Here is a 21,917-nt window from a genome sequence, read left to right on the forward strand (position 1 = left end):
TCTATGGCTCTGAAGTTCAATGTGAATCTACGTCAGCCCCCCTGTGCCTGTTCACTTTCTCTGTGTGCGGTCAATACAGGCTCACTTGAATTAACTGTGCTTCATACCAACAGGAGAAGATGCCTCTGGCTGTGGTCGGTAGCAACGTGGTGATCGAAGTAAATGGCAGGAAGGTTAGAGGGCGTCAGTACCCCTGGGGTGTGGCAGAAGGTATGTCCCATATGAGTTTTTCACGAGGACTGTACCATTTGTAAAGAGAACAGGGGTGTTCCAGTGCGTGTGAAACAAGTGCATGGGCTTGCTGGACGATTTGTTTCAAAGGTCAAATGTCCAACCTGAGGGGTTCTGGAAAAGGGAGGTGAAAGGTTTTCCAGAGAGAAATATTGTCACCCCCTCTTCTCATCATAGGCCACAAATGACTTCTTGTTGTGGTTTTACTTCCCCCACATTTCTTTCTTTACAAAGCTCTCCTGCCTGAAAACTTTTTCATTTGGAATTGTTGTTTTATGGTGAGCGAGTGTGTCTTTTTTTTCCTCAGTTGTTTATGTGTCATTCTTTCTTTTCTCTTTTTTTCTTTCTGTCTGCTCTTTTTCATGACTGACAGAGGGCATTATTGGTAAACAAAACCATTTTTCATTTATACGCTCTTCGTTAAGGCCTCCTCCTCTCCTTCCTCTTTCACATTTTTGCTGCTCTGAATCTTTGCTGATTGTCAGATTTGTGCTCTACAAATAGTCATGGAGAAACCTATTAGCTGCAGCCCCCATAGAAAATAGAGCAACACTGCTCTCTAACATGTTTATAGGTTCTTAATTACCCTCTATGTAGGGCTGGACGATATAGCTAGAAATATATATATATATATATATATATATATATATATATATCTATATATATATATATATATATATATATATCTATCTCACATATATTTAATTTTTTCAAGGACTCATTGTTTTATTGTATATCGTTATATAATGTAATTTGTAATGTTTATAAAATGTGCGCGTGATTACAAATTACTTCATATAATAATAAACTGTATAATAAATACAATTGAAAAGGTTTTGAAATATAATTATATAGTTTGGAAATATAGATTTTATAAAACTAATTTTCCAAAAAAAAAAAAAAGTTTTTCTCTAAATGACCACAAGGGAAAAATATATATATATCCATGATGATTATATTTACTACTGTGGCAGTGTTAATAAGCAGCAATATTTACCTGCAGATATCTTGCAACTCATAGATGAGGAGGGAACACAGAGAAAAAAAATTGCCTTTATTTATGATGTTGCTTAATTTGATTTTGCAAACAAAATCATTGCAAATACATCATAAATATTTGATATGTCACCCAGCCCTACTCATATGTTTAAACAAAACCTTGCATCCAGACATGCATGCCTCCCATTACTTATTTCCAACCCCCGTTTTGGATTTAAATACGTTGAGGGATACAAAATGTACCCCTGAGGTCAAAACATTTATTTTTTTCCTTTACATACATCATTTTCTATTATAGTGCATTGACATTATTTATAACCATTTTTGACTCAGAACTCTGATGCGGGGTTGAGTGCTAATGTTTCCATTCTAACCTCTGATCAACACGGTCTTAACACACGACCCAATATAAGGGACGCCGTTTTGAGGCACCATCTATACCTGTCAGCATCAGGAGTTTGCGGTCCCATCAAAGAAGAAACTACAAATCCCATGATCCCTTTAGACATATGACTCCACCCCTGCCCCTCCTCCTAGCTCCATTTGGCTGGTCTCTCTGCTTGTCATCGCTATGCCATGTAACCCTTCCTACAACACACCATTTTTAGTCGTAGTAGCCCATGAATCACAGGTTGAGTGGGTGTTCCCTCAGGAGAGACTTTAGTCCCGCCCCTCCAACTGCTCTCTCACAGGTAGGTGGTTGTAGCAGATGATTGACACGTGGGGCGGTCAATCAGCATGAGTTCTCCTTATAGGTAAGATGCTCGCTTGGTAAAGCATCATAGGGCTCTATAACTGCTGTAACGGTGCAGGCTAGACTTGCAGAAAGCATTTCATCCTTTAACCATCTTTCAGAAAATACTGTCTCTGGTCCTTTTCCAGAATACCATGTGATGACAACGATGTTTGATCATACATACCTGTGTGTATGATCACATAATAGCGGTCTGAACTGCTAACCTGCTGTGAATGTTTAACCTTTTGACATATTCTGTTTTGATGTTTAATTACTAAATTGTGTTTTTCGTTTAATGGACAACCACCTGACCTGTGTCTTTTGATTTTTCGTTTGTTTGATATTGTTTTATTGTTACCTGATTAATTTTGTTCTGTCAACAACCTCGGTGTCTGATCCTGTTTGCTTATTAATGTATAATTTGTCACTGTATTATGTTTGTTTTTAAAAAAAATATATTATTATTTATTAGGGATGCACTGATATTAAAACTATATTAAAATATTAAAAATATAGTTTTAATGATATTAAAAGCCCATTAATTATTTTCATGTTATGGCTGCTAATTGATAAATAGCTATTAGTATAATTTTGCACTATTTAGTCTAATTAAATTAAGAATACTGTACAGTATTGCAAATCACGTTACGGCTGATAATAGATAAATGTCCAGTAGTAGAATTCCATACTATTTTGTCAAAATGAATTAAGAATAAATATTAAAAGCTAAAATAAAGTTCTTCAATTAAATTAAGGATTAACCTTATCTTTTACAATATGACTTTTCAGATTTACTATGGATGCAAAAGTTATCTAAATGTAAAAATAAAGGAAATGAGCATGCAAAATAGCATTTCTAATATTGACCGATATTGGTAAATTAAAAAAACTTCAGCTGATAACTGATATGGTATTGATATATCATGCATCCCTATTAAAATTTGTTTTTGACTGCATCTTTTATTAAAATAGAGGTGCAATCTCATATTAAGTGTCTATCATAACTACATACATCCACAAAAATAATGCATTTTCATGTCAACCTTTATTGTTAAAATTAACAGTTTTACAGCATTATATGTTGTAGTCCTGCACATAAATATGCAAGTAGTTTAATTGCTTTAAAGATTGTATTTTGACACATTTAATTTTTCAGCTTTCATTTAAAGTTCGATATTTTAAAGGGTTTGAAAATCAGTGTGATACTATTGAGCTAAAACATCTATTTCTTCCTGTTTCAGTGGAGAACGGTGAGCACTGTGACTTCACGGTCCTGAGGAATATGCTCATCAGGTGAGAAACAATGTGATGTGTTACATGAGAAAACTGTGAATTAACACTGTGTTCTATCCAGGCACGGCCTGACAAGTTTCCAGCATCAAGTCATTGAAAGTGAAATACTGAATTGGAGTTTTAATCAAAGTTTAACCTGTCATCAAACAATCCGTTGCAGGACTCACATGCAGGACCTGAAGGACGTGACTAATAATGTTCACTATGAAAACTACCGGAGTAAGAAACTAGCAGCCGTCACCTGCAACGGGGTCGATGCCACCAAGAACAAGGGCCAGCTCACAAAGTACGAGAACAGTTCTGTTTTTAGTTAAATGTTGAGTATGTTATTGAGATCCTGAATCACCATTTCCTCGCATCAAACCTGCAAACTTTAGTCTAATGGTTAAAAATTCTTAAAAAGTCTAGTCTTCAAGGAATAGTTCACCCAAAAATGAACATTTTCTAAAAATGTACTCACCCTAAGGCCATCCAAGATGTAGATGAGTTTCAACTGAACAGGTTTGGATATATTTACCTCTCTGCAATGAATGGGTGCCGTCAGAATGAGACTTCATAAAAACATCACAATAATCCACAAGTGAAGTCAATCAGTTAACATCTTACGAATCAAAAGATCAATCATGTAAGAAACAAATCCATCATAGTCAATTTTAACCTTAAACTGTTGTTTCCAGCTAAAATATGCTCATAATATTGCTTTATGCAGTGATTGTGGATTATTGTGATGTTTTTATTACCTATTTGTATTCTGGTGGCACCCTTTCACTACAGAGGATAATTGTGAACAAGTTATGTAATGGTAAATTTCTCCACCTCTGTTTCGATTGTTGTGATGTCTCTCTTTGTAGGAGTCCCCTGGCCCAGATGGAGGAGGAGAGGAGGGAGCATGTGATGAAGATGAAGAAGATGGAGACAGAGATGGAGCAGGTCTTTGAGATGAAGGTCAAAGAAAAAAAACAAAAACTGAAGGACTCTGAGGCAGAGGTGTGTGTGATGATGCTTGTGTTTGGTTTCTACTTCCGATTTCTACTTATGAGCATTTTTTTTCCCATTGCACTCTATATTTCTCATGGCTAATATCACAAAAATCCTTGGCCATCTTTGATGTAGTTGGAGCGGCGTCATGAACAGATGAAGAAGAATCTAGAAGCTCAGTATAAAGAGCTTGATGAGAAGAGGCGCCAGTTTGAGGAGGAAAAAGCCAACTGGGAAGCCCAGCAACGCATCCTGGAGCAGCAGAAACTTGATGCATCAAAGTGAGACTCTCGCTGTTCTTTCATCTCAATCCCTCAGTGTCTTTCTCTTAAAATAGTCTTTCTGTAGCTCTCTGTATTATTCAGTCCCTAAATTATGCAGTAAACTTGTTTTTTTTTTGTTTTTTTCTGGATCATATTGAAAATCTGGATTCAGAATCAAATTTGAACCTGAAATAAAGTTTTAGAATTTTAAAAAAATTTAATACAAAATTAATATAGTTATTTTAGTGTATTAATTTTTTTAATTCAATAATTTTTGACATTTAATAAATATTTTGTTAATGTTCTACATATTATGGTTTATGTCTTTCTAAACTTAATTTCAGTTATCTTTTTTCAGCTTTTTTGTTAAACACGCTACCATTCAAAAGTTTGATCTGTATGTTTTTTTATTTTCAGGATTTTTGATAGAAAGTTCAAAAGAACTGCAAATTTTTTAAATATATATTTTTGTGACGACATAAATGTCTTTACAGTCACTTTTGATAAAGTATTAATTTCTTCTTTTTTTTAAGCAAAAAAGTATTGTATATTGTTTCAAAGCATCAGTAAACATAAGAGCGGTAGCATAAAAAGAGTATTAATGTTAATAAAAAAAAAATTAAGTACGAGTAATGGAAAAATATTAATAACTACGTTTCATCAACTGTAACAATTTACTGTTTCATTTAATTTCTTCACCAATGTTTTTGTGTTTTTGTGTTTTTCAGGACAATGGAAAAGAACAAGAAAAAAGGAAAAATCTTTTAAAGACATCATGAAGCTCCATTCCTTATAAAACCAGAAACTCCTTGCATCTCTTTTGATGCTGTAATGTTCTATGACCTCATAAGAAACACATGCAGGAGTGCTATGGTACGGTTTACTGCACATCCATTGCATGAATGAAAGCTATGAAAATACAGGGCATTTTTATAGTCACATCCACACACAACTTTATCTCCCTCTTCTGATTGACTACAATAGTACACCACATGCCCAGTATGTTTTCAACCTTTCGATTAGACTGAGAATATCGACCAACATTCCTTTGAAACTTTAAATTCTGGTTATTACAAACAATACTTCAAGTTTGTGATCATTTCTGACAGAACAGACAGACATTATCAAATCGCACATCTCAGTGATGAGAAGGTCTTGTGGTAGGTTTGTAGGGGTGTGATAGAGAATGAGACAGACGGACGGAAGCAAGTTTATACAGAGCTAAGCATGTTGAAAAGCAACGCTATGGATTATGGTCTTTGATTTCTGCTAGTGTGTTTCTTTGGGGTCATAAACATTTAAAGACTTGTTTTAACATTATTGCACAGCTAAATTATGACGATAACAGTTTTCCATGTTTTTAAACCCATTTGCTGGCTGTGTACGTAGATAATTGTGTCCCTACCATAGATGGTGTAATACAAAATGGCATGATTGTCAACATTAATAACAATAGTCATTTTTTGATATGGATGGATATAAAATAATTACAGTAATATTATAGGATGTTGCTCGAACATTCTGCCTTAAAATTGCAGACTGTTTCTGCTCATGTTTTATTTTCTTTTTTATTGTGAACCGATTATGTCAGATGTCCCTTGATCTATTCCTAAACTGATCTGAGACCAGTTTGCTTCATTTTAATAGTTGGGACTTGGATTTTTAGTTTTTGGGGCTGGTCCTAGATCAGGGCTTGATGGTCAGTTTTAACCTGAGTGAGTTCAGTATCTATTTTAGCCATACTTACCCAGATTACCCTTTATAATAAACTTGCTTTACATTCCAAATGAGAATGGAAGAGCTCTTTTGTTTCTGTTGGATAGTTTAGATTTATAACACGCAGGTCTAACACATGCCAAACAGCGTATAGACCGCAACGTGCACAAAACTCTCAATGCAAAGGGCAATAAAGAGTCCCCGTATGCCTCGTGTGATCACACTATTATATATTTTGCAGGTTTGTCATTATGCAAGTTCGAAAACACTCTGTTCTTCCTGTCATGGATCGCTAAACCACACAGATGCTCTGTGTTTAGTTTAAGGTTTTAATAGAACAGTATTCTGGGAAAAAGAAAAAAATAACTTTTCTTTAACCACTCTACACTTTTTTTTTTTTTTTTTTTTTTTTTTTTTTTTTTTACAGTAGACCTGAACATGGCTCTAGACATGTTTGTTTTCTTATTATTTGTATATGTATATGATTTTCAATTTCCGATTGTATTTCTTCATGTTTTATCTTCAACTGTTATTCTTTTTGCCTAACTGTATATTAAACCTGAGATGTTATGCTGATACTGGTCATGTTGTCATGTTTTCTTATCAGTAGTCTAACACTGGTTTTTGAGGTTTTTAAATGTATATTTTATTTTATGTTAGTACTAAAAACGTTAGCATAAAACCATACTTGACAAATATAAGAAAAACAACAACTCTGCTCCTTCAGAAAACAGCAGAACAGTATTTGAGGAACAGGTTCTTATGGTTCTTTGTAGCACTTCACATTTGTAATTATCTAGAACCATATTTGGAGAACAAAACTTAGAAAAATGAGCATATTTTATTGAAAAATCTTTGTGAGTAGGATATGTATTCTTCAGCTAGGTGGTTGTTTTTGGAGTAGGATCCGTTTTCTTCAGCTGGGTGGTTGTTGGGATGATTGTTGTCTTTGGGGTAGGATCTGTTTTCTTCGGTAGGGTGGTTGTCGGGGTGGTCGTCTTTGGCGTAGGATCTGTTTTTCTGTGGCAGGGTGGTTTTCTTTGGGGAAGGATCTATTTTCTTTGGTAGGATGGTTGTTCTCTTTGGGGAAGGATCTGTTTTCTTCAGCAGGATGGTTTTTGGATTTCACTTGCTGACATGGGTATTGACATAGGGCTTGTTGGGTGGTTTGCCAGGATATATTTTGGACATTAGGTGATGTAAGGTTTGCCTGTCCTGTCACATTATCTCTGTCAACGACGAGACAACAAAAATGAAACTAGTTAGAAAGGAAATGGTTCTGAACATTAAACATTATTTTGGATACAAATGCTGCATTTTCAATGATAAAGCTCACGTTTCTCTGTTTCTCCAAGCACTGTCTAGTTGCACACAAAATTTGCCTATAGATGTTGAAACCCTGAGGAAAAAAGTTTTTGTGACAAAATATGCTAAAAATATATATTGATGTGTGGAATTTATAAGTCTATGAAACCAAAATAACACCTTTCAGAGACTGGAAAAGCTTGAGTTGTTGGTTAAACAAAAAACAAGAGATGTTATACTAAATACAAGTGATTTCATTGCAGAACAACTGTATCCTTGTCTTAAAGTGTGTACACCTTTGTAAATATGTAACTAACTCGTTTAAACTACAAGAGAACCTACTTTGAGTCTCAGAAGTCCAGGCCATCAGCAGGACCAGTCTGAACACCAGAATACAAAATCTTCTCATGGTTTCTGGTATGAAGTTGATCTGCAGGCTTTGGTGATGAGTTGTTTTTTTTTTAGAAATCTGAGTGAATTAGAGTCAGTCTGCTTCTCGCTTTAAATATTTTCCCATCGTGATGTCCTAGAAACTCAGATCTGAGGTTTGATAAGCTAGCACCCACCTCTACTGAGTTGAGATCTACAACCAAACACAAAACTTCTGGTTGAATGTAGCATGTTCAAAAAATCATTACAAAGATGCTGATATACTGATACATACACATATATACGTGTGTGTGCGTGTGTCAGTGCATCAGCTTAGACATAGAATGGCATCTTTGTAATGATTTATTTTTTTTAATGTAGACCTATGTGCATGGGCGTAGATCACGCGGGGGACATGTCACCCCCACTTTTAATATCAAATTATACTGATTCTAAGCCTTTGAATGGTGTATATATAATGTTACAAAAGCTTTTTATTTCAGATAAAAGCTGATCTTTGGATCTTTCTATTCATCAAAGAATCCTGAAAAAATATAGTCAGCTGTTTTAAATATTGATAATACTAATTAAAAAAGGTTTATTGAGCAGTAAATCAGCATATCAGAATTATTTCTGGATCATGTGACACTGACGGAGTAATGATGCTGAAAATCCAGCTTTGATCACAGCAACAATTACATTTTTAAATATATTCACATAGAAAGCAGTTGTTTTACATAGTAAAAATATTTCACAACAATACTGCTTTTGCTGTATTTTGGATCAAATAAATGCAGGCTTGGTGAACAGAAGAAAAAAAACTTCTTTAAAAAAAATCTTACTGTTCAAAAACTTTTGATTTGATTTAATGTTTTATATATATATATATATATATATATATATATATTGTGTGTGTGCGTGTTACATTTCTGTCCCCTTCACATCTGAAACGATGGCTACGAACCTGCCTATGTGTGTATTAAATCCTATTTTATAGAAACTGCAACAAAGAGTACATATGCCTTATGCATTTAGAAACAATATCTTTTTCAGGTTTGTATTTATGCAAACACGTTGCTTTGTTGTATATGTAGGCTATACATTAATTTAATTGAATAGGCCTACATGAATATGCGCACATTCAAATGAGTCTGACACCAGGTAATCTCATTGCATTTTAAGATTTATTAGCATAGATTGAGAGCTAAATGAAGACAGTTTAACATTCAGATTCTTGCAATATTAATCAGGAGATGCAAAAATACATTTATTAAGAAAGGACAGTTGAATAAAGCAGTAACAGTATAATTTTGGGCATAATGCATGTTTATTAACGGAACTGATTCTACGTGTATTTCTTTATCCAATCTGCATCCGGTCTCACACAAAATTCAGTTCTAGGTGTCCTAACCCTGAGGGAGGAAAAGCACACAAAATCAGTTTTACCACTTGTCTACAATTTAAAAGGTTTATAAATAATATATTTTAGTTAAATACTTACACAATGCCAGTGACTGGGCAATGTGTACCTGTCTTCAGAGCACTCACAATTTTTGAGGCTGGAATTTCAAAGTCGATAAATTTGAAACAACAATTCTCAGGAACTGCATGAGCAACTGCTGTTGGTGAGATAAAATATATCATTATGTATATTTTCTAGTTTTAGGAGAGAACCATAAAATTTACCATATCCAACCAAATATGATTTTGACATTATTCATCCTTCCCAATAAATGTCCTTTCTAGAACTTTAGGTTCCGTGAAGGACCATATCTGGCTCTTTAATCAGCATATTGGTTTGTTTCTGGGTTCTTTCAAACTCTCTATATATGTTTTGTTGCTTATTTGTTTCTAATTTGATCCATTTTAATCACTTAAACTTTATGTACAACTTCATGTCTTATATAGATAACAATTTAGTCAGAAGCAAAGCTGTACTTCAAGAGAACTTACGTTGAGCCTCAGAAGTCCAGGCCATCAGCAGGACCAGTCCGAACATCAGACACAAAGAAGACGCCCTCATGGTTTCTGATCTGAAGTTGCTCTTCAAGCTTTGATAATGAGCTGATTCAGTTGTCTGAGACAATCTGAGTCTGCACCATTTTTAAATGCTTTTGGGACGTGATGCTAGATAGCAACTCAGATCTGTGGTTTGATAAGGAAGTGTACTTCAGTCCCCCCTCCTCTTCATCAAAGCCCACACGGAGAATCACATTTGCTATGTGTTTCTATGCTTTTTGCAAGCTGAGATCGTGAGGAGATAAAATACGGGTGTCAGAAGTTTACAGCACATCTTTTTGCTGATGCTCATTACAAGAAATGTAAAAAAGAAATGTAATATAACATCTCTTGTACCATCCTTTATGTCCAAATCACAGAAGGACTATGGGCTAATTCATCGATTGTAGCAAATTCACTTTCCACAGTCGGCATTAAAAAAAGAAAAAAAAATACATGACCACTGACATGGGTTTTCAATATGCAAATATTAAACTAGAATGGAAACGTGTTGTAGTACAAAATGAAAATGTTTTGTACTTGCATAATTCATTAACAAAAAGAACACAACAGATTTCATAATGTGAGGAAATCTTAATGCAAATATAATTATGTATTATATAAATATTGTATGTATTATTTAATCAAATGTAATTATTTGCCATGTTCTAATGAATAATTAAAAAAACATGATATATTTTTAATATAAACTTTATTTAAACTTATTACATCAAATTATTAAAACGTATAATTATTATTATGATATACTAATACGTTTAGATAAATAGAAATTTAGAAAGTAATTTATTTGATTTTCTATAGATTATTAATATGTTTTACTTATTTAGATGATTACTGTATATACCGGTGTGTGAAATAATTATTTTATCAAGATCCCACATAAGTCTTATCTCATTTGTTTTCATATAGATAAAAAAAATCATTATAATTATCAAACATCTGTCCGTCTGTCATTGAGCCACTGAATCTGTTATGATCTTATTTCCATAATATAATGTATGGAATATGAGGTTTCAACTTTTTTTTCTTGATCTATTTAGAATACATTTACATTTATGCATTTAGCAGACGCTTTTATCCAAAGTGACTTACATTGCATTCAAGTTACAGTTTTTACATTTTATCAGCTCTTATCATACATTCTGTATGTAAGAATACATATTACATACAGTATCATTCTTTTATAGAAACCATGGAAAGTCATGTGAAGTTGTAAGACGAAGGTGATGCATCTCAGCAAAAATCAGATTAGCCTGATAATGATCAAGATCTTTGTGTTCAGCACTTTTGGTCTGTGTTTTTTTTGTACGATATGTACCCTCATTTTCATGTGCAGTAAATGGCACACACGCAAATACTCTACTAGAATGTGTAAATGTGTATGAATATGTAGATGTCTATATCAGTCACATAATAATCTAGTTTACAAACTGTACGTTTAATTGTTTTCTGCAATATTCATGATAAATTTGACAAATACGCCATGAAAGATTTGATAATTTAACAGAATAGCATTCAGACCTGCTAAAATATTATTACTAATCTAAAGTACAGTGAATGAAAGAGCAGGCTGATTCAGCAGATCATCAAAACCTCTGAGGAAACCACCTATAGTGTGTCATTTTTAATTCTTTAGTAACTCACTTGAGAAACGTTAACTTGCTTTGTAAGTGTGAAGTGTGACTCAACTTGATGTGAGGTATACATAGTGTTATATATAATATGATCAAACCCTTATTAGTCACACATACTACTCGACTTTCAGCATGAAGTGATTTAAAAGTTTCTTTATATAATTGCAGTACAAAGGCATCCACTTAATCTACATCCATTTTGAGTGTTTTGTATTAAATTCCTCTTAAAGAATTGGTTTAAAATGTTTGCCATAAGAGCAGAACTGGCAGTTCAGTTAACTGGAAAAGACACATAGATCAAGACCATCCTTATTCTGAGAAAAACACCCCTCTGAAACTTTCACCTACGTTTCACAACTGTTCTGCGGTGGATATTTACTGCACAGCAATTATGGTCTTAAAGTTTGCACTCCCTTCATTCACTACAAATAGTGAAAATGCAATTATTACACAGCAATTTTGGATGTAGGCTCTATATATGAACGTATATATGTACAGTATAGTATATATATGCTGTACAGTATATATATATCTATACACACACACAAATGTACAAATATTCATTTATTACTTTATTACATTTACATTACATTTAGTCATTTAGCAGACGCTTTTATCCAAAGCGACTTACAAATGAGGACATTAGAACCAACCAAAACCAACAAAAGAGCAACAACATGCAAGTGCAATGATAAGTCTTGGTTAGCCTAGCAAGGTTTTTATTTATTTATTTTTAAAGAAATGAGTAGATAGAATATAGAAAAAGAAACCTAGTGTTTTTTTTATTTGTTTATATATATATATATATATATATATATATATATAAGAAACAAGTAGATAGAATAGAAAAAAGAAAGTTAGTGTTAGTTTTTCAAGAAAAGCTAGCAGTTAGAGAATAATTGTGCAATTGATAGAGGGTCAAATGTGTGTGTGTGTGTGTTTAAATAAAAAGAAGACAGATAGATAAAATAGAATTAGAATAGAGAGTGCTAGAATTAATATAGGTTATTAATTTTAATTATATTCCTATTCTATTTCGTCTAAATAAACAAACACACAAACTAATTAAGCCATTACAAATAATGCAATATCGAAAATACAGAATTATATATTTTTTCATTTTCATTTTAATTACTGTTTTTTTTATTAGTTTTTTAAAAAATCTATAATTATTGATTGAAAATTGCTGTTGGAGGAAGGCAAACTCTCTTTGTGCTGGATGAATCAGGCCCCATTATCACCGACCTCAATTATAATAACCTGAAATGAAAATGAGAGTCGTGGGCTGTTTATACACGTTTGCATTCAGTTTTTAAGGGTGTAATGTTTTTGTAAATTGCTAAATCATTGAATCAACATTTAATCATTATATTATTTGTTTATTTTTATTTCTGTCTATTGTTATTTAATATAAAGTATTTTCATCTATTTAAATAATAAATACATAACTGCTGCATCCATCAAAAGTAATGCAATATTAAAAATGATTATTAGTCACTGTTAATTTCAACATTTAGCCTACTAAATTACATTTTTTAAAATCAAAATTGTTATATATGTCAACATTATTATTTTTTTAAATATTAATTTACTAAAATGAATAAACAATTTCATTTAAATAACTGCTTTAAAATATGGCCTAGGCCTATTAGCCATTGTAGGTCATGTTAGCTAATACATTCACAAATTAAAACAAATTGGACCTTTTTACAAAGTGTTTCCCTGATTTAATTGTGCAAATATTTCGCTCTATATTTATTTCGGAGTTATTCGTTGTATCTCGGCAGTGGTCTAGTCTGCAGCTCAGCCGCACCAACAGAGGTCGCGAGTTAAACAAGCTGCGCGTTCATTCTCTGCGCATGCGCACTCGCCGCGAGACTCTTCCCTCCACGCAGGATCAAACCGCTGCTTGTCCGCGCCGCCGAAACGCCGAGCTGACAATGGCACAACTGGTGGGACCTCTCCGAAAAGAGCTCGCCGACTCCCTGTCCTCCTGCCGGGTGCTGGTGGTCGGCGCGGGAGGCATCGGCTGCGAGCTGCTGAAAAACCTGGTGCTCACCGGCTTTAAGAATATAGAAGTGGTAAGCTGGAGGAAGGCGGACTCTCTTTGTGCTGCATGAATCAGGCCCCATTATCACAGATCTTCGCTTACAACATCCTGAAATGAAATTGAGAGTTTTGACCTATATGCATTGTGCGTTACAGTACGATTTTTAGGAACGCAATGCCTTTCGCACCATGTTCTGTGCGATACAATGTCCCTTGAAAACAGACCATTGTGGTCACGCTTTACCCGAATTACCGTAGTTACGGTTCCGCGAAATAAGTGCGTTTTCGAAAAGAGTAACTTCTAAAATGAACATTCTAAACCAGATTATATTTAGTTTTGATAAAACAGCATCTTGCCGTCGTCAGTAATGTTTGTTGTGATACGGCTACTATATCTATGCTTGATGAACAGGATTGATATTATTGTAGTTTTAGCCATTATTAATCTTGAACACAAGGTTATGAAACTACAAGCTGTTTATTAGCAAGAAAATTCAATGCAGGTATTTCTACATATAGCATATACAGTTTTCAGTAAGATGGTTTAGTCAGTGTACGAAGTTTTGGTAACAGGATTGAGGTTAAATTGTAATCTGACAAATATAAGAAGCATAAAGTGATAAAATCCCTCACTTAATTAATATTGAAGCATTTATCTCCTGCAAAGATGATGATGTTGATGATTATCCGTGTTTTTATTTATGCAATTAAGTGGCACACAGTCAATTTTTTTAGGGTGTTCTATGATGGCTTTAAAATGCATGCTTAAAATAAATTAAATTTAAGTAATAATAAAACTGAGAACTATATTAAACAATACAGAAATTGGCAAGTGATTTTAGTTACTGAATAATGACTTAACACATTATTTAATTTACAACTTTTTATGTCGTTTTAGGTGTAGAGAATTACTGTACATATAAAATGCATTGTGATATAATGGTTTTGCACTATCTTTAATGATTGCAATAGTGTAGTGTTTTTTTATTTCTTTGAATATCCTCTCATGTTTTTTTTAAATTATCCTCATTTTCAGATTGACCTGGACACCATTGATGTCAGCAACCTTAACAGACAGTTCCTGTTTCAGAAGAAACATGTTGGAAAGTCTAAAGCTCAGGTAAATGCTATAACTGACTTCAACATGTCTAAACCCCTTTATTTCTGAAGCATGTTTTATTAGATTGTGTTGTTTTAACCGTGTGAGAATTTTAATTTTAATCAGTTAAATCGTTTGAAGAGATTTTTAAGCCAGATAAAGGTTTTAGGGTTTTTAGTGAAAATAAATTAAAAGCCTATTATAATTTGTTATAAACTTTTCTCGCCATGAAAGTTCAGCTCAAATCTGCATCAGACATTGACTTATTAGCATGTTTCAGGTCGCCAAGGAGAGCGTGCTACGGTTTTGCCCATCTGCGAACATCACTGCCTACCATGACAGCATCATGAAGTGAGTCCAGTTACATTATTACCAAGATAAAGACATAGTGCATTTCAAAAGACAATTTGTCTGTGGATACTATATAAAGCACTAATTATAGGTAAAAAAAATTTGATGTTCAATTTTGCTTTGCAGCCCAGAGTACAATGTGGAATTCTTCCGAAATTTCCAGCTTGTCATGAATGCTTTGGACAACAGAGGTATGAATTTTTCAGCAGACTTTGGTAGAAGGAACACTACCTTTTTAAAATATCCATCTAAATGTGTCTTTTCTGTTGTCCTTGCAGCGGCCAGGAATCATGTAAATAGGATGTGTTTGGCTGCTGACATTCCCCTCATTGAGAGCGGCACAGCTGGCTATCTGGGACAAGTCACAGTTATCAAGAAGGCAAAGCTCTTCTATTAAATCAACAACTTTTTTTTGGCACATGTTTCTGTATTCATCTCAAAGTCACGCTGTTGGCATTCACATTTTGTAAATTTCCAAATTCCAGGGTCAGACTGAATGCTACGAGTGCCAGCCTAAACCTACTCAGAAAACCTTCCCAGGTTGCACCATTCGCAACACGCCCTCGGAACCCATTCACTGCATCGTGTGGGCCAAATATCTCTTCAAGTAAGTTTTCTACACTACTACGTCTCCTTGAATGTAATTAAACTTGGCTTAGTTCTGAAATTGTCATTTATATTGTTTTCCATGTTCAAGGATGTCGTATTGTTTAAAATTTTAATGCACTTTGCACAAACAATACTGTATGTAAGGGAAAATTCACAGGTGTGAATTAGTGACTGTGCGTGTATGAATTACCCTTGTAATGCAGCGTTTCTGTAATTATTGTGAAGGTGTAAGTTTAATTACTTCGGAAACATTACCAGGGTGTTGTAGCATTATAAAAGCGCGGCGCTTAAGTTAAATGAAGTTCAACTGTTCTTGCATTCTTTCCTATTCCACTGCCCCCGTCGCATCTTTGTCAACACAAAAGCACGTTCTGCATGAATAGCGTCCTTTGGTCGGTGCAACTGGTACGGTCGCACCAGGGGGTCCCACGGTGAACGAACCGAGGGGAACGCAATAACCCACGCTGGAAAAATCGGCTAGCCCTGAATATTGTTAGTATTACTTTGAGAAGTACTTCCTGCTGTACGATAGTACTTTTTGTTTTTTTTGTTGTCATTGTTTCTTTACAGCATTTTTATTTTGTCGGGTTGTAATAAAGAACTTTGAGTTTCTCTGCCTCTTTGATGATAGTTTTATCAAATGAAATGGTGTATGAATGCGATTAGCTTGATTTTGAGAGCTAATTCAATTATTGTCCTCTGCTGACATATCATATTGATTTGCCTCCATAGTCAGCTTTTTGGCGAGGAGGATGCGGATCAGGAGGTATCGCCCGACACAGCTGACCCTGAGGCTGCTTGTGAGTATTCACACATGTACAACAACTTCTTACTACTTCAGTGGTCGACATTCTTTAAGGTGCTTGGATGAAAAATGCATGTGTGATTTGGTTTTCAAAGGCGTAAACTACCTTTTATTTATGAATGGAATTTTGTTCTGTCAAGTATACTGCAAGTTTGAATTGGGACCTTTTGATGACAACATGTTTCTGGGATATTTATTGACTACAGGGAACCCTGCAGATGCAGAAGCCAGAGCTACAGCCTCTAATCAGGATGGAGACATCAAACGAGTGTCTACTAAAGAGTGGGCTCGGTCCACAGGTTACGATCCTGTTAAACTCTTCAACAAGGTGCAAGTTCTGTTACATACCTGACATTACTTCATTATCCAGGCTGTTCTGTTAGATAGTCTTTTAGAAAAAGTGATCATCTTGTGCTTCCTTTCAGCTTTTTAAAGATGACATCATGTATCTGTTGACCATGGATAAGTTGTGGAAAAAGAGAAAAGCCCCATTACCTCTAGACTGGACTGAAATCCAGCAAATTGGTGTGTATTTATTCTGGAATTATCTCGTTATATAAACAGACATAAGTAATTCTGTTTAAAAGACGTTAATGAGGCTGTGGTGTGTGTGTGTGTGTGTGTGTGACAGAATCTTCTCAGGAGGAGGCCTGTGGCACAGGTCTGAAGGACCAGCATGTGTTGGGTGTTCAGGGTTACGCTCAGCTCTTCCACCGCAGTGTAGAAACACTCCGATCTCAGCTGATGGAGAAGGGGGAGGGTGCAGAGCTAGTCTGGGACAAGGTGAGAACTCAAAAGACAAGCAATGTCCGATATACAGTTTATACAGTGGTGGCCAAAATTGTTAGAACACTTGGCATATTCAAGAGGTTTCAGTTGTTTTTGTTGAATTGGCTATTACAATACCCTTAAAACTAACTATTGCCGAAAAATTATGGACTGACACCCTCCAAGTCTGTACCTGAACCCCATCGAGCAAATTTGGTGCGAGTTGGAAAATAACAGACTGGACAGATCTATTGTACATTCAAAGGCTTGAGTTGCAGAAGGCATGGGATAGCATTAGTGTTGACACTATGCCAGAGAGATGTGCTGCTGTTATTGTAAAATGTGGACAAACTAAATATTAAAGTTACAAGTGGATAAAAACAGTACAGCTCGCTTCATCTGATATTTGTTGTGCTCATAGCAACCATCTGCATGTTTCATGAACGTTATGAAATGAAATAAGGTCAATATTTTCAGATTCTAACAATTTTGGCCACCACTGTACCTTCATTTTGTCTCATACTGTAATGTAATTAATTAATATAATTATTTTTAATTGATACTTATTTAGCAAGGACACATTGATAAAGTGGCAAAGACATTTCTAATGTTACAAATTATTTTTATTTAAAATAATTGCAGTTCTTTTGAAATTTCTATTTATCAAAGAATTTTGGGGGAAAAGTAGAGAAAAAATAGTGATGTTCAGTGTGAACTCACTTTATTTGTGCTGCTGTTTTCAGGATGATCCTCCAGCCATGGACTTTGTAACAGCAGCCGCAAACTTGCGCATGAACGTCTTCAGCATGAACATGAAAAGCCGCTTTGATGTTAAATGTAAGTGTTTGGATGGCTGTATTGCCTTGACTTAAATTATTCAAAATTGTCTTTTTAGTTGGTGTTTAACAGTATGATCTAAAATTATATAAACAGTATTTTCTGCCTTTAAATTGTCATTTTTGGCTTAATAATATATTTTTAATGCTTTATTTACCAAGAACTCAACTTCAAGTTGTCAATGTGTTATAGCCTTGGCTTTAAAACAATAAACAACATACAGTACTTCATAATCAGTTGTTTAAAAAAAAAAGTTGGTCCTGAATTGAATGGCTTTAAACTATGTTGCCTTCTCATCTAGCCATGGCAGGTAACATCATTCCAGCAATAGCCACCACTAATGCCGTCATTGCTGGTCTCATTGTTCTGGAGGCGCTGAAGATTCTCAACTCAGACTTCGACCAGTGTCGCACGGTAAACTTGCAGTGTTTCTCCTTTGACGCTTTGAAACCCGAATTGCATCATCCTATCCTATCTAATCTAACACATCTCTGTATTTTTTCTCACTTGGTTTAAGGCAATTACATCTCAGCAGTAGTTTTTGTTGTAAAGACCTTATTTGACCTTAGCCTGTTTTTGAAAGTCTTGTCAAGTGGTATAGGTGGGAGCTATAGGGCTTGTCAAAATACTTGCAGTTGTGGTCTTTGCACTTGTCTACTTACATGACATATTTCCTGTATTTGGCCCAAGTGTTCAAGTGAGCATTAAGACCACACATCGCTTCTCAGAATGATGAGCTTTGTAAAAATCGACGTGTTTCAGAAAGGCAGAGCATAGAGGAACAACAATAATGTACAGTATGTGGAAAATATTTTTTTTTAACCTTAAACCACAAACACATTGCATTACACCAAATAGACAAAATAATGTTATTTTTAGCAACATCATATGACCCCTTTAAAGAATCAAGTGACTTGTGTACGCCAGGTGACCTGTTAATATGAAAAAATTTCAATTGTAGTTTTGCGATCTATTCCTTTTCTGAATTGCCTGAAAAACACCTCATTCATGCGTAAAAAATTTTTGCGATAACACGGGACTTTTGGGAAAGTTGTGTGTAACTGTTGGGCTTATTTTAAATTCACAACTTCAATTTGCGCAATTTGAAGGTTAATGGAAACGTGGCTACTCTTGCATACTTCCTATTTCTTCCTCATTCCTGTGGCCCATGGCCTTATTCCTATGTTGTTGTGTTTTTTTTTTTTTTTTTTTTTAAAGATCTTCCTGAATAAGCAGCCAAACCCCAGGAAAAAGCTTCTCGTACCATGTGCACTGGACCGCCCCAATACTAACTGTTACGTGTGTGCCAGCAAACCTGAGGTCACAGTCAAACTTAATGTGCACAAGACCATTGTGCAAGCTCTTCAGGACAAGGTACCAGTAATTTATTTCAATCCAACAGCCTTGATCTTTGTGTGATCTCCCAAGAGATTCAAGTCTGGATTTGAACGTTTGAGCATTCATTTATGGTGTTGCTTTTTCAGATACTGAAGGAGAAGTTTGGCATGGTGGCACCAGACGTGCAAATTGAGGATGGAAAAGGAACAATCCTCATCTCTTCAGAGGAAGGAGAGACCGAAGGTGTGAATTAAGTCAGCCTCTAGAGGGCATCTTTCTCTATAGTAACATACTCTGAGCTTTGTTTTAATGTGTTGCTCTCTCTGTTTCTCTGCAGCAAACAATAACAAGTTTTTGTCCGACTTTGGGATTCGGAATGGGAGCCGCCTTCAAGCAGATGATTTCCTACAGGATTACACTCTTCTAGTCAATGTAATTCACAGGTCAGTGTGGCTTCATTTAGCTAAGAGGATGATACTTTGGGTTCCTTGAATATTAAAATGTATGTTGCATTTATTGCAGCGAGGAATTGGAAAAGGACGTTGAGTTTGAAGTAGTGGGTGACGCCCCAGATAAGGCACCTGCACCAAGTGCCCCGGATGAAGGGAAAAACATTGCCAACGGTAACAAAGATTCTGCCCAGCCGTCTACCTCATCTAAAGGTAAGAACAACATGGATTGCCTGCAAAACATCAGTCTTTAAAATAAATAGTTCACCTTAAAATTGGGAATGAGCAGCTTGGACATTCTGGCTAAACATCTCATTTTGTATTTTACGGGTGAGAAAGTTTCATTGCATTTAATTCATGTACTTTTCTTGTGTTTACAGCAGCTGCAGAGGACGATGACGTCCTCATCGTAGACTCAGATGAAGAACCGTCCTCGAGCACCATGGAAGCTTCTCAGGAGTCTAGTAACCGCAAGAGGAAGCATCATGACGCTGATACGGATGATGCTGCGTCTAAGCGTAAACGCCTCGACCAGCAGCCGACTGATGATGATGAAGACATCATCGCTCTAGACTAGCATCATTCACAAGATTTCACCTGCCCACAATAGAGGATTTTCCTCCAGTTGAATTTTTGTACGGTTTCTCTTACCAAACATGTAAATATATCTGTACAATATGGTTCAAGCTCAATGGATGTCGTCTTTTCCTTCTGTCCTTTGTTTTTTGGGAACAGAAAACGGCTGAGTTATGAACTACACTCGGTTAGATTTTCCTCGATGGATAAAATGCTTTTCAACTTTGTATTTTTTACAATGCGTGTGTCCTTGTATTTTGCAGTGTTTTCGAAAGGCTGACAAAAGTGCTCATGGTATTTCGATGCATTTTTTTTTTCATCTTAAATCATATTCCATATTTATTACAGGTTGTTTTGTTGACAACCTTAGTAATATTTCTGATCACCAAATCATTTTACAGTAACCATGCATTACTGTATGAAGGGTGGTATGTCTTCTGTTGCATTGCTTTAGAACCACAATGAAAAATATTGTGACTTCAAGAAAATACACTTAGACAACTATTTACATCTTTGTTTCATTCTTCTAAGTTTAGTCTTTACTCGGGTAGTATAAATGAGCCCATTCCTCATTTACTGACTAAACTGAGCAGCTGAATAAACTAGGGAATCATCTCATTTAACGTTTATTTACCATGAAAGCCTGGTCTTGAAAGGGTACAATGTCCTAATTGCACTTTGTTTACATTAGAATGTTTGACGTAAGAACATTCTGTTTTCACGCAGATGCCAGAGTCCACCGTTCACGTGGTATTTGTTGTCAGTAGAGTTCATCTAAGATGCTACATGACACGTTAACCCTTCCTCTAGTTGGCACGTCAACTGAAATGCAAATGTTTTTGTCATTAGTTGCAAATTTTGCAGGAAACTAACATTTTATTATTTGGTCAAGATGTTTTTTTTCAGTGTGATATGAGCAAATACTATGTTTTCACTGCAGAAAAATCTACAGAGAAGGAATTAATACAATCTTGTGTCCAATTTTCATTTCGCAAACGATGAAAATGCAGAAAGTAAATGCGTCTCGCTTACAATGAATGGCCGTTGAGTGGTACACTGGTTATTGAGATGCATCATTATGGGACAGAATGTGTCCACTATGGTTTAAACTATGGGTCGTTTTTTTCATGAACCGGTTTTGTTCTGAACTCACCTTATACACACACACACACGTATAATTATTATTCCGATAGGTTTTCTTAATAATGGTGTTTGTATTTCTTTATAATCATCTATCCCGGTTCAGTTTGTCATAAACTTAATGTAGAGCCTAAATGTAATTTGCATTTACAATAAATTATATTAAAATCATTTACATCACTCGTCTTAATAACCGATAAAATTAAATTTTATGTGAACCGATTCATAAACAAAAAAATAGTATATAAACTGGGTAATAATGGCGACAATTTTGTGTGTGTGTGTATATATATATAATATTTTCCACTAAATAATGGTTACCATTATTACCCAGTTTACATATACAAATAGGT

The 21,917-nt window shown here is 34.9% G+C and overlaps 2 protein-coding genes across 3 annotated transcripts in view; both read left to right on the top strand.

The window, feature by feature from the left end:
* The window catches only part of LOC306868190 (septin-7-like), a 30,218-nt gene extending 23,425 nt beyond the window's left edge, over nucleotides 1-6,793 (top strand). For both annotated transcript variants that reach the window (XM_079414260.1, XM_079414261.1), the window contains exons 8-13: nucleotides 114-210; nucleotides 3,208-3,259; nucleotides 3,420-3,545; nucleotides 4,111-4,246; nucleotides 4,373-4,518; nucleotides 5,229-6,793. In XM_079414260.1, coding sequence (XP_079270386.1) covers nucleotides 114-210; nucleotides 3,208-3,259; nucleotides 3,420-3,545; nucleotides 4,111-4,246; nucleotides 4,373-4,518; nucleotides 5,229-5,268 — 597 coding nt within the window. In that variant the 3' untranslated portion in view covers nucleotides 5,269-6,793. The remainder of the gene's footprint in view (nucleotides 1-113; nucleotides 211-3,207; nucleotides 3,260-3,419; nucleotides 3,546-4,110; nucleotides 4,247-4,372; nucleotides 4,519-5,228) is intronic.
* Nucleotides 6,794-13,366: 6,573 nt separating this feature from the next.
* LOC306868020 (SUMO-activating enzyme subunit 2-like) lies at nucleotides 13,367-21,738 on the top strand. Its single transcript, XM_079413991.1, has 17 exons — nucleotides 13,367-13,624; nucleotides 14,629-14,712; nucleotides 14,972-15,042; nucleotides 15,169-15,233; nucleotides 15,321-15,421; nucleotides 15,528-15,649; nucleotides 16,384-16,451; nucleotides 16,663-16,784; nucleotides 16,882-16,981; nucleotides 17,088-17,239; nucleotides 17,968-18,061; nucleotides 18,363-18,475; nucleotides 19,280-19,435; nucleotides 19,546-19,642; nucleotides 19,737-19,842; nucleotides 19,922-20,061; nucleotides 20,229-21,738. Exons 1-17 carry the CDS (start codon nucleotides 13,403-13,405, stop codon nucleotides 20,423-20,425), a joined length of 2,010 nt encoding a protein of 669 aa, XP_079270117.1. The 5' UTR covers nucleotides 13,367-13,402; the 3' UTR covers nucleotides 20,426-21,738.
* Nucleotides 21,739-21,917: the final 179 nt, after the last annotated feature.

The sequence above is a fragment of the Barbus barbus genome (genome assembly GCF_936440315.1).
Source record: "Barbus barbus genome assembly, chromosome: 50".
In the NCBI taxonomy this organism is placed as follows: Eukaryota; Metazoa; Chordata; class Actinopteri; order Cypriniformes; family Cyprinidae; genus Barbus; species Barbus barbus.

What these genes read in the sequence shown, in the direction of transcription:
- LOC306868020 (XM_079413991.1), top strand. Translation starts at nt 13,403, where the DNA reads ATGCGCACTCGCCGCGAGACTCTTCCCTCCACGCAGGATCAAACCGCT. An exon ending in TTGGAAAGTCTAAAGCTCAG is followed by an intron (nt 14,713 to 14,971) that starts GTAAATGCTATA and finishes AGCATGTTTCAG; the next exon opens with GTCGCCAAGGAGAGCGTGCT. An exon ending in GACTGAAATCCAGCAAATTG is followed by an intron (nt 16,982 to 17,087) that starts GTGTGTATTTAT and finishes TGTGTGTGACAG; the next exon opens with AATCTTCTCAGGAGGAGGCC.